The 19,755-nt window shown below is 37.7% G+C and overlaps 1 protein-coding gene across 1 annotated transcript in view; it reads left to right on the forward strand.

Annotated features, from left to right (window-relative positions):
• LOC103035994 (dystrophin-related protein 2-like) overlaps positions 1–19,755 on the forward strand; it is a 30,393-nt gene continuing 10,638 nt past the window's right edge. The window contains exons 1-17 of the mRNA XM_049466719.1: positions 1–111; positions 244–382; positions 4,449–4,521; positions 4,645–4,765; positions 6,120–6,228; positions 7,257–7,516; positions 8,544–8,690; positions 9,412–9,490; positions 10,883–10,943; positions 11,230–11,291; positions 12,234–12,308; positions 12,952–13,177; positions 15,100–15,185; positions 16,453–16,610; positions 17,846–18,012; positions 18,877–18,988; positions 19,312–19,448. Coding sequence (XP_049322676.1) covers positions 109–111; positions 244–382; positions 4,449–4,521; positions 4,645–4,765; positions 6,120–6,228; positions 7,257–7,516; positions 8,544–8,690; positions 9,412–9,490; positions 10,883–10,943; positions 11,230–11,291; positions 12,234–12,308; positions 12,952–13,177; positions 15,100–15,185; positions 16,453–16,610; positions 17,846–18,012; positions 18,877–18,988; positions 19,312–19,448 — 2,015 coding nt within the window. The 5' untranslated portion in view covers positions 1–108. The remainder of the gene's footprint in view (positions 112–243; positions 383–4,448; positions 4,522–4,644; positions 4,766–6,119; positions 6,229–7,256; positions 7,517–8,543; positions 8,691–9,411; positions 9,491–10,882; positions 10,944–11,229; positions 11,292–12,233; positions 12,309–12,951; positions 13,178–15,099; positions 15,186–16,452; positions 16,611–17,845; positions 18,013–18,876; positions 18,989–19,311; positions 19,449–19,755) is intronic.

Raw genomic sequence — 19,755 nt, forward strand, 5'->3', positions numbered from 1 at the left:
CTGTTCTACGCATTTGTTTCACTCTCTCTCTCCCTCCCTCTCTAGCTCATTTCTCTGTTTTACTCATTCTTCAGCTATTTGGTTGGATTTCATGCAGATTTCAGCATCATGGTAAGTCTATGTGTTCCTGAGTCTTTACGTGTGTGTCTGTGTGAGTGTGTGTTTGTTTGGGAAAGATAAAAAAGACATACCATCTGGATTGTGATGCACATTCACACGTGTGTGTTTGTGGTTGTGTTTCAGAGCAGTGATAAAAGTGTTGCTGAAGTAGCACCAAGATTGCCACCCAGAAAGTCCCCGCACACCCCAGTACGAGTACGGGACACAATACACAGCAACACACAGAACGGCTCAGTTAGAAACTCAAAGAGCAAGAGAGAAGGTAAGTGTGTGTGTGTGTGTGTGTCTTTGATACATTTTATTCACAATCAATGGGTTCTAAATATTTGGACTCTGCAGAATACAGAATATGAATTTATATAAAAAAAACTCTTAAAACTTTTATATGTAATATAAAAATAAGTTTAGAAAAAAATTCTCTAGAGTTACACTCAGAAAAGTGTAATAAAACACATGCAGTGGGCAGACGCTCTGCAGACAAAACTATGTTGTTGATCACAGACCTCAGCTAAGAATGGTTAGACTGGTTGGAGCTGACAGAAAGGCTACAGTAACTCAGTAACTCAGATAACTACTCTGTACAATTGTGACAAGCAAAAGCGCATCCTAGAATGCACAGCACATCCAGCACTGATGCAGATGGGCTACAACAGCAGAAGACCATGCCAGGGTCCCTCTTCTGTCAGATAAGAACAAAAAGCTGAGGCTGCAGTGGACACGGGCTCACCACTTTAAGACTGGATCATTTGTTTGGGAAATAAATGAAGATTGAATAAATAATTGCTGACTAGGTTCATCCTTTTTTGCCCCCAATTTACCCATCTTCTAACTGCTACTTTTATTTTTATAAGACTACATTATCCTTTTAGGCACATATTTCTTTGAAAATGGCAGATTTACAGAAAAGCTACAGTTTTCACATCAGTTTCTGTGTGCTAAATTTTTTAAATGTAACACATTTACCAAGTAAGAAATAAAAAAAAATTAGGAGGTGCCTCAAAGGGTTAAACTGATTTAATAAATGATAATGACCAACAGTTTTCTTTACTGGTCATCCCAATCTCAGATATACATCTGATAGCAGATCTTTGGGATGTGGAAGAACAGGAGGAGACTCAGTGGATGAAAGTATATATATACAGTACAGACCAAAAGTTTGGACTTAATAAAAAATGACCCAAAACCCAATCGAGATGGTTTAGGGTGAGCTGGAGCACAGAGTAAAGGCAAAGGGGCCAACAAGAGCTAAACACCTCTGGGAACTCCTTCAAGACTCATGGAAAACCATTTCAGGTGATTACCCCTTGAAGGTCATTGAGAGAATGATGCCAAGAGTGTGCAAAGCAGTAATCAGATATATATATATATATATATATATATATATATATATATATATATATATTGTTAATTACATAACTCCACATGTGTTCATTCATAGTTTTGATGCCTTCAGTGAGAATCTACAATGTAAATAGTCATGAAAATTAAGAAAACACTGTGTGTCCAAACTTTTGGCCTGTACTGTACATTCAGACTCAAATTTCCACCTACGTTATTTTTTTACAAGTAGGTACATACAATATGTATAGATTTATTATCTTATTTTATCATCATAATCATAATCATCATCATTACCATTTCTTAAACAGCCTGTGTTTTCATACTGAGGTGAAATATGTCTGCATGTGTGATTTTGTGTATAAAAAGTGTGTGTGTGTGTGGGGGGGGTTAGTATAGGGACAGAGGTGTCATTTTGTGCTCATCTCAGACTGACTTGGGGCATTAATTAAATGATTCACTTGACTGAGCACATTAATGATTTCAGTGCATGCTTTGTGTAGTTGTGTGTGTGTGTTGATTATTTAAGAAAGCCCATAACCTCCAAGATATATTAAAGTGCCTGCAGTTCTATGAAAGGAAACACACACACATACACACACCTTATCCAAATGCATAAATTAGAAAAAGAAAGGAAAAATCTTATCTTATTTTAAAATCTTATTTTAACAAAATGTTCAATAGGGATACAGTTTCTATACTTTTAACAATGTACAGTTTCTGTTCTTCTTCTTCTGTTTTTCTGTTCTGATTGTGATGCAGTACTTGTTTTTTCACTATAGTTTCTCTGCTATTTTAATTGAGTTATATTGTGCTACAGTACTCATACATTCACTATAGTACATTTTCTCTGTTCTTTTAATTGAGTTACATTGTGCTACAGTCTTCATACATTCACTATAGTAAAGATTCTCTGTTCTTTTAATTGAGTTACATTGTGCTACTATAAGCACAGTTTTCTGATTGTGATCAAAAAAGAGAAGAGTGGAAACAAGATTTTATAATGTAAATTGTTTTTACTGCAAAAGGCAGTTTGATGGAAATGAGATGCATCTAAAAATGTTAAGATTGTGCAAGTGTACGCTACTAATAAGAAAGTCTTCATATCCAGCTAGCCTGATCTCATTAGTTTCCTCTGTTATGTTACAGTCTGAGATGAAGAAATGTTATGATAATACAGGATCATGGGGCATTAAACTCTTGAATTTCAAATGAGGATTCAGTGAACTGCATTTTATATCTTCAGAAATTCAAATGGTTTCAGTGTATGAGTTACTTCACATTCTAATTTTAGATCAACACAAAATGACTTTTAGTATTAGTCAAATTAAACTCAGCCTAAGTGGCAATAAATGATAAAAGAAAGTTCAGTACATGCATATGTGTGCGTGTGTGTGGCCACATGTGAGTGTCTATCTGTTTGTCTATCCCATATAGTGTGCAGACATGCATATGAGTGTGTGTGGCTGTGAGTGTGTGTCAGAGAAAGTTAAAGAAGAAGATTGCCAATGTAACACCCTCATGAATAAAGCAGATCTCACCAGTGGTTAGTGTGTGTGTGTGTGTGTGTGTGTGTGTGTGTGTGTGTGTGTATGTGCATATATGCATAAAGGTTATCCCACATCCTCCTTCCATATGCTTGGACTAAAGCCAAACCACAGGGACACGCAAATGCACAGAAGGAAGAAGAATGTGTGAGTGAGGTGTGTGTGTGTGTGATGGTTGATGTTAATAAAGATGTAATGATGATTATGATGATGACATTAATGCTGGGAATGATGGTTATATTAATGACCATGATTATGGTGAGGGAAGTTGTGATGATAGTATTGATTGTGATTATTGTAATGATGTTGAAGAAGATGATGGTGATGATGAGATGAATGGTGTTAACAGTTAATCTGATAGTGACTGTAATGATGTGATATTGGTGTTGATTATGGAATTGATAATGATTGTAAAGATGATGACAGTGATGATGGTATTGAAAGTGATGATTGCAATGATGGTGATAATGATTGTGATAATGATGGTAAAGATGAAGGTAACGATGGTGATGGCAGCATTAATGGGGATGAATATGGGAATGATGGTGATGTTGAAAATGAAAATAGTACTAGTGATGATGATTGTAATGATGTAATAGTGATTGTAATAATGGTGATACTGAAGATAATGATTACAGTAAAAATGGTGATGATTGTAATGATGTAATATTGATTGTAATAATGGTGATATCGAGGATAATGGTTACAGAAAATGGTGATTATGATTGTAATGATGATGTAATAGTGATTGTAATGATGGTACTGTAATGCTTGTGATACTGAAGAAACTGATTACAGTAAAAATGGAGAAGACGATTGTAATGATGATGTAATAGTGATTGTAATGATGGTAGTGTGAGGATGGTGATACTGATAATAATGATTACAGTAAAAATAGAAAAGATGATTGTAATGATGTGATGTTGATAATGGTGATGACAGTAATGATGGTGATGATGGCAATAATGATGGTGAAACCAGTACTGGTAATGAACAGTAATAGACAGTACTGAAAGTACTGACAGTAATGTGATGATAAATGAAATAACAATTTTTATTTATTATAAAGTTTTCTGACGTTAATAGGACAGTCCATTCTAATCCACTGATGGTGGTGTTTTTAAACAAATGTGACACAGCTTGTGTAGTGTTAGCAGAGAAGTATTGCCAAAAGTATAATACTCTCTTAAAGAGATAAATGTGAACTTTTTGCCACCGTGTATACTGTCAGGTGTGGGCTACAAGGAAATGACCAGTGAAACTGTGCTCTATGGAATGAGAGTGGTGTTTATTGATTTTAGACGAAACATTGAATGTGCAGGTGTCCCAGTACTAGTAGGTGTCCATACAGTGTACATAGTTTTGTGTGCGTCTCTGTATATGTGTGTGTGACCTGTGTCTTTTTTCCAGCTGGGCAGCTCTCATCACAGTATTTATCTCCAGTTCTAGGCAATGGGTCACACCTAGTGACTTCACCAGAGGGTCATCGAGTGTGTGGGACACGGATACAACACAGGTATGAGTGTGTTTAAATGTGTGACTTTGTTAACTGCAGGTTTCATGCAACAATCTAGTAAAGACAGTATTGAATGTTTGTGTATGTATGTGTGTGCGTGTGTGTGTGTGCGTGTGTGTGTAGTCTCCAGTTGTCCCTACAAGAGCTGACTGGCTGGCTGGCTTTGAAGGAGGCGGATCTTGAGGAGCCGTGGCCTCTGGGGGGCGATCTTAAGACCCTGCAGCACCAGAGACAGCAGCACCAGGTAAAACCTTTGGATGTGAATTGACAAAACATGATACAGGGTTACGGCTCATATGTTGTTGTATAGTGTGATACTGTAAGCAATGCTATTGGAATTTTTATTAAAATACGTTTTAAGTAAATTGATGTAGAAAAGAAACACACAATTATATGCATAAAGTCAATGTAAATAAAAAGTTTACATTTTATCCAATCATAACAGTGGAATCTGAAGACAGAGTACTGACACCCACTTTTGCATTTAGACTACTGGTTGAACATCGCTACAGTTTTACAAAACATAGGACCATATTTTGGTCATCTTTTGCGGAAAAGGCATGTAACATAATTGGCGTAACATAAAATAAACCAATCAGTGTGTCACTGGTATTTTTAAGGAGCAGCACTTCTGTGCTTCTCAGCAGAAGAAAACTGACCTGCTTGTTCACAGGAACAACAATGTTATTTTATTCAGTATTCTGTTTATTGTTGATGTAAAAGTTGAGTTGAGTGCATTGCTGTGTGTCCTTGTACCTTGAACACACCTCACTTCCAGACCACCACACTCATCGGCGTAGATATATTCATAAACTTCATCGCTATTTAAACAACGCAAGCATAAAGCATGAAAATAGACTGTTGACAGGGTGTAAGATATCAACGAGCCTTGCGCAGGAAGTAAGATAATGTCAACATACATTAAATAGTGCCAGTTTCTAACATCCCTCATAATAACATGCACACACACACACACACACACACACACACTCATGCACAGACTTAACCCTTGTGTGGTGTTCGGGTCTGTGGGACCCGTTTTCATCAAATGATACTAAAAAATATTTTTTCTAACTCAAACTCATTGAAATTGGCTCATTTTTTGTGAAAAACATATATCAAAACACATTTTCGATAAGCACAAACTGTACACCGCCCACACACACACATTTATATTACATACAGTATGTTTGGCCAAGGGCTAATAAACATTGCTTCATTTGTAAATTTGAAACTAAACAAATTTTCTACTCATATCTTGAGTTTAATTCATTTTCTTTTACATTTTATTAAAACAACTAATAAAAAAAGAGTAGCACTTTTTGAAAGAAATGTAACATAAGAAAGGTAAAGGGCAAATATTAACCATGTAAGCGGTTTATATTGCTTGCAATTTAGGTGAAGCAAGCATGTGTAAAGCATTTCAATGTAAAATTGCTTAATTTTGCTGAATTAAATACAAGTAACAATGTAAACGAGTAACAAAAATATGAACACCACACAAGGGTTAACTGACAGAAAATGACCAGATACTCTTCCAATTGTGTAATTGACATTACAATGATTTGTGTTTTAACTCTAATTGTTTCCTTCCACAGTTCTTTGAGGAGGAGCTGAACTCCAGAACGTCTTTCGTGCACTCTGTACTAGAGGCAGCTCAGGACTTCCTCTCACAGCACCCCCTAGCGCTAGTAGAGACCACCACAGGTGCCCATTTGTATCTCTCATCTCAGTTCATACTGCTGTAAAGTGATATTTTAGCAAACAATATAGAATCTTATTTGCCTCTTATTTGCCTTTCTTATTCCAAATGTGGAAGCTGTAGTAAAGACATGTTTAGTGTATGAAGATTGTTTATTTAGTGCTGCACAGGTTCAGCTGGTTGGCACTAAATTCTGGGAATTTAGGGAGTTCTGACCATTTCTTCCCCTATATCACCAGCCCCCCTGCTGGCAGTCTGTGGTACAGCCCTGCTCGTTACATATATATATATTTCTTTCTCAACTTAAATTTACAAAATTGTGAGGCAGCAGCGTAGACAGCTGGACAGGTGAGAAGAGGTGGCAGTTTGGCAGTTCAACCAAAAATTAGAACTAATTCATTTAAGACTTAATTTCTTGTACCTCTGAGTTAAATAAATAACATTCACTAGGCCTTTTTTTCTGACCAGAAAAGGACATAAAATATGTTAACATTAACAATGGATATTGTATACATTGTACTGTTCATTTTAGCTATTTTGTGCCTTGCTATCCCTTTGCTGCTTTAATACTGTGAATTTCTCAATTGTGGGACAAATAAAGGATTATCTTATCTTATCTTATATATCTTAATTCATTGATTTATCCCAGCAGTTATTTTTAAGAAGGGCTTTTTAATCTTATTTATTCAGTAATACTGTGGCAACTACACTGTAAAACGTATTTAAGTTATTATTTTTATTTATTTATCTTAACTCATCAAATTAAGTTTTGTGATTTCAATTACAGTTTATGAGCTGTCAGCCTTTCAATTCAGATTTTTATGTTAGTTGTGGAGGTGAAAATCTGTAATGAGTTAAATGAATTTAAAACTGTAAGTTATAGCACACGCCTTTCCCATTGGCTCCTGCAAACATTTATTTGCATAGTGGCTGTGTGTCCATTTCCCCTTTACTCACCGTCAGTGTGTAGTTATGCCCCCCAGCCTAACTTCTCCTACTAATTATATACTCATATACTTTGCTCCTGTCTCAGGGGTTTGTGTGGAGCCATCAGTGAGAGAGTGTGTGGGTCACACTGCTCGAACAGCGGAGACTCGGTGGCAAAGTGTGTTACGGCGCTGCAGTGCCCGCAGGAAGAGGCTTGAGGACGCTGTGAGCGGCCTGGAGGAGATGCACTGCAGCATAGAGGAAATACAGAGAGAGATTGAGGAGGCTCAGGGAATCCAGCAGGCCTGGGAACCACTGGAAGAACTACAGATGGAAACGCTGCAAGACCATGTGGACGCTATAGGGGTACACTCACACACACATATAATAATAATAATAATAATAATAATAATAATATATAATTACATATAGGTTATAATAGACATATGTCATTCGACTGTTCACATTTTGCAATAAACTGTACACTGGCATACAAAAGATCATTGGACAGGAACTATATAATGTGCCATGACTTTTGACACGTCTCATAGAAGCTAAATAACACTCCACTCACCCATAAAATATATGTGTGAGGGGTCTCCTTCTTTAACCCTTGGTGTTCATATTTTTGTTACTCGTTTACTTTGTTACTTGTATTTAATTCAGCAAAATTAAGCAATTTTACATTAAAATGCTTTACACATGCTTGCGTCACCTAAATTGCAAGCAATATAAACAGCTTACATGGTTAATATTTGCCCTTTACCTTTCTTATGTTACATTTCTTTCAAAAAGTGCTACTCTTTTTTATTAGTTTTTTTAATAAAATGTAAAAGAAAATGAATTTAACTCAAGATATGAGTAGAAAATTTGTTTAGTTTCAAATTTACAAATGAAGCAATGTTTATTAGCCCTTGGCCAAACATACTGTATGTAATATAAATGGTTAGGGGGGGTGGGGGTGTACAGTGTGTGTTTATCGAAAATCATCATTGCCATTAATGTACTGGTAATTTATTATATGACATATGCCTGCATCTATCTGACAATCATTATCATACCTCACTCAAACTCTGATAATTCATGGCACCTTGCCATGACCATGCTGACCAGCCCCACTCACAAGATATCACCTCAGAATTTATAGGGGTGTGCCATTTCCATCTCCTCTGAGGTAACACTTCATGGTCCATTTATATATTGATGTCCCATGACTTTTGCCATTTCAATGTGTATAGAGTTCAACATTTTAAACAAGCTTAATGAATTATTTTTGTTTTGTAAAATTTTTGAGTAAAAAAAGTATTTTGTCAAATGCCTTGATAGTGGTTGCATATATGTTAATTTTTGTGTGTATGTGTGTGTGTGTGTCTCTCTGTCTGATTGTTTGTAGTTATTTGAGGAGGAGTTGGTTCCTGTGAAAGAGGGGCTAAAAAATGTCAACATTTTAGCCCACCAGCTCTGCAACGCTGGTATGTGTCTAACAGAACAGGACACGCGCACACTTCACAACCTTAATGCACACTGGAGACTGCTTCAGGTATAAAAACACACACACACACACACACACACATACATTAATGCACACAGAGGGCATTCTTTTAGCAAGCAATCAACCACACACTGCGCAGCTTAAATTAAGGGCTTGTTAGTGTGTCTTTGCTGTCGTAATGGTGGGAAAAGTATACCTGCCATGGCTCTAAACCTGCAAAAGGCATGTATTAATTCTCTTTATTAATTTTGGGAGTATTTTGGGCATAATGTAAAATAAACCAATCACTGTTTTACTTGCCATTTCCTTTAGGAGCCAGGTGTGTTCTGACTTTGGCGGATTGGTATTTTAACAGTGCAGCACATCTGCGCTTCTGCGCTTGTTAGCAGAGGAAACTGACCTGCTCGTTCACACTGTGAACTTGATGTAAAAGTTGGGTCTGTGTGCTGCTGCATGTCCATGTTTGTATTATGAGCGTGGGTGTATGTGCACCAAGCATAAATGTCTGACAGATGACTGCGCACCTGTGTTTTCTGCTGCCAATAGGCAATACGCCAGAAATTTACCTGAACACACCTCACTTTCAAACCACCACGCCCATCAGTGTAGATATATTCGTAAACATCTTTGCTATTTAAAAGATTCAGACGCAAGGCGTGAAAGATGTAAAATCACGACACTTTGTACAGGAAGTAAAATAGGGTCCAGAGTCTTTTAGATTGTGTATGAGACTTTTAGACCTATAATTCATTACTCATTCTGTCTGTAGGAGTGTACAGAGGAGAGACTACGAGAGCTGCAGGAAGCTCTAACAGACTTTGGACCCTCATCACAACACTTTTTCTCAGGTAATTTACTTATCTGTCATGCACAGGCACATACATAACAGCAATATATACAGAAGGGGCTGTATGGAATAGATGGCTAATATGGATGAAGACAGCTAGTCAAGGACATTGCCTCAAGTACAGAGTGCAGAGTGAAGTAAAAAAGTTCTCTGTGGATGTGTTTTTATGATTTTTGGATGCACAAAATACTGCATAATGCATGGTTAGCAACTGGAATCACTAGCAACAGCAATGCTAATCTGGGACTATGCTAATAATGATAACCTGGAACATAAAAGTTGTATATATTTTGGTTAGATTCACTATAAAACACATAAAAGGATTTTTCAGCTAGTAATTTTAAACTCTGTTATAAAAGTCTTTTATAGTCTTTTATATCTGTTCTTCGGAACCAGTCACATCATGTTCAAACACTTTTACATGTTAACACAGTAAAATCTAGGGATTTCATTCTGTGCCAAATGTTTTACACAAAGAATCTGCAATCAAAAATGTAACAATAAAAAGGAAAACGTTTATGTTGCAAATTAAAAACAGAAAGAATATATATCAAATATATTTTTTAAAATAATTAGAAAATTATTTGCGTTCGGATTTGACCAGTCTTTGCTTACATTTTTGTGGTGTTTTTTTTTTTTTGTGGTGTATTTTATTAATTTTATTTTAACTAATACTAAAACGAACTAGTGTTGTTTGGGCTTGAAATTGCAACCACCTATAATCTGATCAATGCTCTCAGGTGAAGGACAGTGGAGGGACAAGTCATGAGCACTTCAGGGGCCAATCAGATTTCAGCTGGGGCCAATGCTTGTGTGGCCCCACCCCTAGAACCGCCAGTGATAGAATATATATTTTACTTACTACTAATGGCCTCCAACAAACAGTAGTAAAAATTATTCTGCTTTGTCCATTTTATAACAATCTTTCATGTGTCTTTGGGCTCAGCCTCTTATTTAAACGCTCAATTGTTACCAAGTTTCGGTCATCTAGCTAATGATTAAAGTTATTAAAGTTAAAATGAAGGTTCTGGCTTAGACCTCCTTTCACATTATTCCATCCACTTTGAGGAGTATACATATTCCAAAGCAGTTGCTACCACCACCGTGTTTAAAAGATATTGCACTGTTCTTGGGTCTAATACCTCCACCTTTGTTTAAACTGACTAAAAGAGTTTTTCTGAGTTGAGCCTTTTTTGGACAGCAGCCTCTCAGTCCAAAAAGATGCAAAACTTGATTGCCTCCAGACACTAGTGATCCAGTACCTTTTCGTTTATGACATGCCTATGCCTTGGTGTAGGATAGTTCCTATATTATGTGATGGATACAAAAACATTAATTTTAAGGATGTACACAAGAATACATATAAAGAATGTGTGTGTGTTTGTGTCTGTAGGTTCTGTCCAGAGTCCATGGGAAAGAGCCATTTCAGCTAGCAGAGTGCCATACTATATCAAGTAAGTGTGTGTGTGTTTGTGTGCGAGAGAGAGAGAGAGAGAGAGAGAGAGAGAGAGAGAGAGAGAGAGACATGTTTATTTGATAAGCAAATCAGATTGATGTGTGAGTATAAAACCCTTTCAGTGCGTCCTGCATCCTCATCCTTTTACGCAACACAAACGTAATCATTATAATTTTATAAGTATCCACACAACCACTGGGGCACGCAACTAACAGTGCTTTGTTTTCTGCATTCTGTTACTCTCTTTCTCTGTTTGTGTTTCTTTTTACTCTTTATCTCTCCAGTCACAGTACTCAGAGCACTAGCTGGGATCACCCTCGCATGATCCAGCTCTATCAGTCTATGGGTGAGAATACGGCTCTGTTCCAAATCAGCAATTAACCACCTGGTAACAATCTATAGTAACTAGGACTGTCACAAAAACTCATGTTATTGGCTCTTCATACAATGTAAAGATGCATGACCTCTATATTTTTAGCTGAACTCAGTCTAGTTGTTTTTTTCCTGTTTACTTTAGATATTCAGGCTTTTTATATTGTATGTCTGACTGAATAATATGAATTAGAAGAAGACAAAGTAGAAGAAGGAATACAATTTTGTAAGAAAGACCACAATCTCTCCACTCTTCCCCCAGACTCTGCTTCCTTGATTTACAAATGAAATGCAAAGTTTACTGATGGTCAGTGATGGCCTGGAGAGCCTATATCATTTGCTGGTGTTGGTCCACTGTGTTGTATAAAGTCCAAGTTTATAACTTTATAAACGATGATATTCTTATTTTTTCAGATATACACTAGTATATTGCAATGTATTATATTATAGATTATAATTTTTTAGCAAGGTATAATAATAATTATGAAAAAACTCACATTTACAAATGAGCAAATGAAGACTGAATCTGCATTTCTGATATCTCCATGTTTGCAGTAGCTCTTGTATCAGCACCATTAGCAGCACCACTGTTGCTCAGATAACAGGCAAAATCTGTTGTAGTGAGAAAAACCTCCTGGGACCCACCAGACACGGGTTTATAGAAGTAGTATATAGTATTGGTCTATGCAGGAATGGTAGCAGAAGCATATTGATGCCATTTACTATAATATTTTAATATTTTGCCCACTCCCTATTTAATATTGCTTTTAATTCAAAGGAACAATCTTAGGAGTGCTGCTTTAATCTCTGAAATCCAGATTCTCAATACTGCCCTCTAGTGGTGGGAGTGTTGGCAGTTAATGACTATGTTCTCCTGCTCTCCCTCCCTATCTCCTTTTCTCTCTCTCTCTTTTAGCTGATCTCAGCGAGATTAGATTTTCAGCCTACAGGACAGCCATGAAACTGAGACGTGTGCAAAAACTCTTAAAATGTAAGTGCATTTAAAAAGTAAAAAAGTAAAATGTAAAATGATAAAAAGTAAAATGATATTAGCACACAAACAAACAATAAATATACTGTATATACAGGGGTTGGACAATGAAACTGAAACACCTGTCATTTTAGTGTAGGAGGTTTCATGGCTAAATTGGAGCAGAGTGTGAAGGTTCAATCAGCAGGACACTCAACATTATGGGTGAGTTTAAAAGAGGACAAATTGTTGGTGCACGTCTTGCTGACGCATCTGTGACCAAGACAGCAAGTCTTTGTGATGTATCAAGAGCCACGGTATCCAGGGTAATGTCAGCATACCACCAACAAGGACTTACCACATCCAACAGGATTAACTGTGGACGCTGTAAGAGGAAGCTGTCTGAAAGGAATGTTTGGTTGCTAAGCCGGATTGTATCCAAAAAACATCAAACCACGGCTGATCAAATCAAGGCAGAATTCAATGTGCAGCTCAACTCTCCTGTTTCCACCAGAACTGTCCGTCGGGGCAATAAATTATTGTGGTCCAAAACCAGGTGTTTCAGTTTCATTGTCCAAACCCTGTACACACTGTACATATGAATCAAGATTACTCTGAAACCATTGACTTCACCTCGTTCTATCTCTCTAATTCTCTCTCACAGTGGACTGTATCCCTCTGAGCTCGCTGGTGGCGGAACTTCAGGGCGATGTGGGTGTCATTCAGGGGTCAGAGGTGATGGGGTCCGGCGGCAGGGCTGTAGAGATTCAGGAGGTTGTGGAGGTGTTGACCTCTCTGTATGAACATGTGGAGCAGGAGAAAGGCATGATGGTGGATATTCCTCTGTATGTGGACATGTGTCTCAACTGGCTGCTCAGTGTATACGATAGGTCAGAAGAATGATTTTAATTATCTTCCTCACCTTTATCACTGTGTAAATTACTATAATGGAACATAACTCATTTAAAGCATACAAAATTGCATTGGCGAAGATTATCAGTTCTTACCTTTTTATAACAACATCATGTAGCAGTTTTACCAGGCACATTTTTTAAATGCACATTTTTTAAAGAGATGGAATCTCATTGATCCCCATCCAGTAATACAGACAGTAGTATAACAGTTCTAGCGATCAGATTGATCATTAAGTGTTACCACATGGCATAAACTGGAAATACACACACCTGTTTAAATTATGAGGTGTTATCTTGTGAGTGAGGTTGCACACCCTCCAGCCAGCTCATGGCAAGGTGACATATATTGTTGGTGTTCAAGTTAGGCCAGATTGATGGGACATTCCATTTCTTGTCAAGTTGTGTGGAAATTTAACATTTCTTGATCTACAGTGTCACATGTGTACTGGAAATAAGTCATAGAAGACATAGAAGGCTACTGGAGTTTTTAAACATCTCAGTGTCACTGCTGGACAACCAGCAGTGTCCTGTGGGCAGCATCCTGTGAGAGGTGTCCTGAGATCACTGATAAAGGTCTAGGGAATGACCAACACAAACTGTGTAGCAACAGATGACTGTCTATTTCTGGCTTAAGATCTACAAGGTGGGGCAACTATGTAGGCATGTATAATAGAGTGGATAGTGAGTGGACACAATGTTTAAAAATTGCACTGCTGCCTCTAAAACCAACATAACAAACACCAACATGCAACACTGCAGTGCTGAGAATGACTCAAATAATAACTGCTGGAGAAGAGAAACAAAAAGTAACACAGTCACAGTCAGTAATAACAGAACTATAAAGAGGCAGTGGAGCTGATAACAAAGTAAAACAAAGAGGTGGTCATAATACATTGACTGGATTGTGTATATTTGCAGTAGTATATAAGTATTGGCGGCAATAGCAAGAGAGCTGCAAATATATAAATATATGTTTGTAGTGGCATATCAGAAGTACTAGTACAGTTGTTTTAATAGTAGTGTAGCTGGGGTAGATTATCATTCTGTAGTATACAGGGGTTGGACAATGAAACTGAAACACCTGGTTTTAGACCACAATAATTTATTGTCCCGATGGACAGTTCTGGTGGAAACAGGAGAGTTGAGCTGCACATTGAATTCTGCCGTGATTTGGGCAGCCGTGGTTTTATGTTTTTTCGATACAATCCGGGTTACCACCTGAACATCCCTTTCAGACAGCTTCCTCTTGCGTCCACAGTTAATCCTGTTGGATGTGGTTGGTCCTTCTTGGTGGTATGCTGACATTACCCTGGATACCGTGGTTCTTGATACATCGCAAATACTTGGTTGAAGTCTTGTTCACAGATGCGTCAGCAAGACATGCACCAACAATTTGTCCTCTTTTGAACTCTGGTATGTCACCCATAATGTTGTGTGCATTGCAATATTTTGAGCAAAACTGTGCTCTTATCCTGCTGATTGAACCTTCACACTCTGCTCCAATTTAGCCATGGAACCGTCCACACTAAAATGACTGGTGTATCAGTTTCATTGTCCAACCCCTGTATCAGTTGTGGTAGTAGAAGTACAGATGTAGTAGTACTACCCTTGTGGCAGCAGTAGTATATCTGAGGTAGTATTAGTGGTAGTAGTAGTACTATATCAGTTGTAATAGTAACAGTATGAGAGAAGGCTGTTTAATTTGTTTTGTATGCATGTGGTGCACAGAAGTGTATTTCTTCTTCTGCAGTCTGTATCACTGCAGGGAAAACACCTGGACATGTCTTATAAACTCTGAAGTGTGTGTGCGTGTTTGTGTGCGTGTGAGTAATAATGTGCATGTGTGTGTGTGATATTTAATTATACCATCTCTCGGTTTCTGTTTCTCTCTCTCGCAGTGGTCGCACTGGGAGGTTGCGTCTGTTGTCGCTGGTTACTGGCCTGGTCAGTCTGTGTGATGCTGATGTGAAAGACAAATGCAAATGTAAGTCTAATGTAGAATTTGTGTGATGGACATTAGCACTGCATGATCCAGACAGAAACCTAGTTTTGTGGATTATATTGCTTCATGATAGGTCAACTATCAAAAAGCCCAACATAAGGTACCAGTCAAAAGTTTGGACACACCTTCTCATTCAGTGTTTTTCTTTATTTATTTTTTTAGTTTATTTTCTACATTGTATATTAATATTTAAACATCAAAACAATTAAGGGACACTTATTTTTAGTACATTTGTTGCAATTATGTAGTAAACAAAGAAAAGGTTTGTTCTCCACAATCCCAACTGAGATGTGGAGCACAGTGTGAACTATTGTTCAGCACCTCCAGGAACTCTTTCAGGGCACTGAGAAAACTATTTCAGATGATTCTATCATGAAGACACACAAGACAAACTAAATATTGCTGCTTAGAAAAATCTAAAGTATAAAAAATATTCTGGTTTGTTTAACACCTTTTTGTTTTTGAGTTCCTGTATAGCTTTAATGTCTTTAATATTAAATGTACAATGTAAAAATATATATATAATAATAATAATAAAACACATTTAACAGGTCCTTTATATAATAGCCACATTACAACCCACATTTTGCATTACCAGAAAAATCAGCTCAAAGTGCATGCTTAAAAGTTTACATTGCAAACATATAGCCCTTTAATAGTGTCTTCTCTGCATATCCACCATTGGCCATTAGGGGTGTGACAAAATATTGATACAGCAATATATTGTATCATTTCTATTCACAATAAAGTAAACTATTGGTACATGGTGTAAAATGTCAATATTTATTTTATTATATTTTATTTAAAAATGTTTTTATTGTAGTGTAGTTGTGTTCTACCTACATACATAATAATACATACATACTTTTTGGTATTTGCATATTTAAGAGTATTTTATCTTTTTATTCTTACAGTATCTTACAGGATCTCATTGTTATTGTGGGCAACGTATCATGATAATATCATATGGTTAGATTTCTTGTGATTCCCGCCCTTATTGGCCAATGGCCATAGTAAAATGTATCAGCATGTGAAACTATAGCTGTGTGCTACTGCGTTTCTCTCAGTGTACAAAAAAAGCATCATGCTGCCCTTATAGTTTCTGAGCAAGCAATTGATAGTTATTGTTCATTTGGTTCGCCAAAGCATCAATAACAGACACCAAAATTAATATGAACTTTATTAATATATCTCTGGATATAGGTGCAGCAGCTCTGTATGAATATATAATATGTTATGTGTGTGTTAGATTTGTTCTGGCAGGTGTCTGGAGCGGATGGGCAGTGTGACGCCGCTCACCTGAGCTCTCTATTGAATGAGCTGATCCAGATCCCGCGGCAGCTGGGGGAGGCAGCGGCTTTCGGTGGGAACAGTGTAGAACCCAGTGTCAACAGCTGCTTCAGAATGGTCTGAACTGTTTTTCACAGTAAAAGTGACAAACTGGTACTGTTATATGCAAATAAACTGTGTTTTGATTGGCTGCCCTGTACCATATACCTGTAGTTGGCTGGCTCATTGGAACTTTAGTGTGAGTTTCTGTCAGGTATTAACCTTGTATCGCCAAATCAGATTTACAGGAAAATGAAAAAAAAACATTCTTAACTTTTAGTGGAAGTCAGTTTGGTGCAATTCAATAGACCATTCGTCCTGAATACTAGATTTTTAGGCAATGTGAACAACGGCTGAAATTTAAAAAATATGTCAAAAGGTGAAAAAAAATAGAAGATACAAGGTGTTTTGATTACAGTAGTGCTTTTAGAAATGTAAATAAATTTAAGTAATGACAAATGGTTTAAAGGTCACTTTAAACCGTAACTGCAGTTCTTTTTAGCTTTAGTCTGTCCTTTACCCAGTGGTTATAGCTAACAACGAGTTAAACAGTATCAGAAACCACAAAAACAAACTATTAGGGATTCCTAAACAGCTCCACACATTTAGAGGAGAGTTTAGAGGAGTGTGCGATTGTTTTGGCAGCCAGTTAGCACCATGCTAATCTGTTTGATACAAGCTTTCTTTGCTTTTTAGCAACCTTAGCCTGATAGCTACAAACCTACATTAACCTCATAGTGTGCTTTAGTCACTGAACCTGTCATAGCTGTGTTTTTAAATTTGGATTGAGATTTTTTTTGCTAAACTTTGCCTTTAATTATGAGTGTAAACAAGCGGCCTCTTCCATTGACCTCTTACTGTCGTCACTGCTCCTGTGACCTTGTGTGTGTGTGTAGGTTTGGGGAAGTAGGTCAGCCTTTCAGCTCAGGGCTCTATTTCTCTCTTTCTCTCTCTCTCTCTCTCTCTCTCTCTCTCTCTCTCTCTCTCTCTGTGTGATGGTAATGGCTTTGTTAGTTTTCTGACTGAGGGTAAACTTGGGTGACACACACTCCTAATGAGGAAGTGTTTTCTTAATGGAGCCACAAAGAATTAGCATCAAAACTAGCTAATAGCTTTACATAGACACACCCACAGTACATTTTACATCACACAAGGACCTCCCACATAACACACACACACACTCATTAAATAAACACTACACATTCTAATATCAAGTAACAGTTTATAAAGTAAATATATAAACTCTGTCCCTCCCCCCCCCCTCTCTCTCTCTCTCTCTCTCTCTTTCTCTCTCTCTCTCTCTCTCTCTGCAGGTCTCAGGGCGTCTCTCAGTAGGAGAGAATGATTTTCTGGACTGGATCGCTCTGGAGCCTCAGTCTGTAGTGTGGCTTCCTGTCTTGCAGCGTGTCAGCCAATCAGAACACACATTGCACCACATCCGCTGTTCAGTGTGCAGACACAGCCCCATCCGCGGCTTCAGGTCTCAAATTGATTTCAGATCAGCTTCCTGATTTTTAATACTTATTTATGTAGTTTCCTGACATCGTATGACTCACTGTTATATGCAGGATTTTGCTTTAAGGCATTAAAAAGCAAGTATAGGCCCATTCTTGCACCCTGCGCAAGGTGCGCTGCGATGCTCATTGCTATCTTATACCCTGAAAACAGTCTATTTTCATGCCTTGCGTCTGCGTGGTTTAAATAGCAAAGATGCTCGTGGATATATCTACACCAATGGGGGTGGTGGTTTGGAAGTCAGGTGTGTTCAGGTAAATTTCTGGTGTATTGCTATCTTGGCAATGGAAGACACAGGTGTGGCACTGACTAATTAGAACCTAGACAACAGTAAATAATCAGACGTTTATTGCTATCTCGGCAATGCAGGTGCACTGCAAAAACTTAACTCACATACATCGCCACTGTTTACACACACACACACACACACAAGGATGCACAACAGTGCACACACACCACTTTTACATCAACAATAAACAGAATAATAACATTGCTGTTCCTGTAAATTTCCATGCTCACACACCTTCACAGCGTGAACAAGCAGGTCAGTATCCTCTCCTGAGAAGTGCAGAAGTGCTGCGCCTTTAAAATAGTAACCCACCAAAATCTGAGTGTATGTAGCTCTTAAAGGGAATAGCAAGTGACATGCTGATGTTTATTTCATGTTATGCCCAAAACACACCCATGATTAATTAAGATAATAAATACTAAAGACATACTGACACACCCTATATCAAGCTGCACGGTGCTATTGATTGTTAAAATTGATTCCATAATGCTTGAATGTGACTTTTTTGGTCCGGCTTGTTTGTTTGTTTTTATCTGAAAGGTATCGAAGCTTAAAGCAGTTTAATGTGGATATCTGCCAAAGCTGCTTCCTGTCAGGACGTGCATGGAGGGGTAAAACCCTTCAGTACCCCATCATAGAATACTACACCAAAGTAAGACTACACTACCCAGAATTCAACAATAACATTCTGCAAAAGCTGCACTGACCCATCATAGAATACCACTCCACAAAATGAATACAGTACCCAACATTAAGCATCACATTTTACAATAACCAGACTTTTCAAAAAAGACTACACTACCCAGCATGCAGCTCTGTATTCTACTCTGATTTATAAGAGCATGCTGCACTAGAATAAGACTACAGTACCCAACTGGAAAAATGCAGCAGATTATTTTAAGCATTAATCATATCATGTTGAATTTCTTGATTTTAGGAATTTGTGTATGTGTGTGTGTGTGTGTGTGTGCACAGAGCACCTCTGGCGAGAAGGTGAGGGCTTTTGCAGAGACGCTGAAGAATAAGTTTCGCTCTAAACAGTATTTTAGCAGACACCCACAACGAGGATATCTACCGGTCCAGTCCACTGTGGGACAGGGGGAAGAGGACAGGTAACACACACATAAACACTTAACAACACTCACACACATATTACTTTTAATGTCCCTGTAAACTTCAGATCACAAATAATCTAAAGATAAAAGGCCTGATCACACACCCTGCACAAGATGGGTTGCAATGCTCACTGCTATCTTACACCTCGCCAACAGTATATTTTTACACTCAGCCCCTGCATTGTTTAAATAGTAAAGATGCTTGTGAATATATCTACTCCTATGAGCGTGGGGGTCTGAAAGTGAGGTGTGTTCAGGTAAATTTCTGCCATATTGATGTCTTGGCAACGGAAAACACAGGTGT

Source organism: Astyanax mexicanus, chromosome 1 (assembly GCF_023375975.1).
Source record: "Astyanax mexicanus isolate ESR-SI-001 chromosome 1, AstMex3_surface, whole genome shotgun sequence".
In the NCBI taxonomy this organism is placed as follows: domain Eukaryota; kingdom Metazoa; phylum Chordata; class Actinopteri; order Characiformes; family Acestrorhamphidae; genus Astyanax; species Astyanax mexicanus.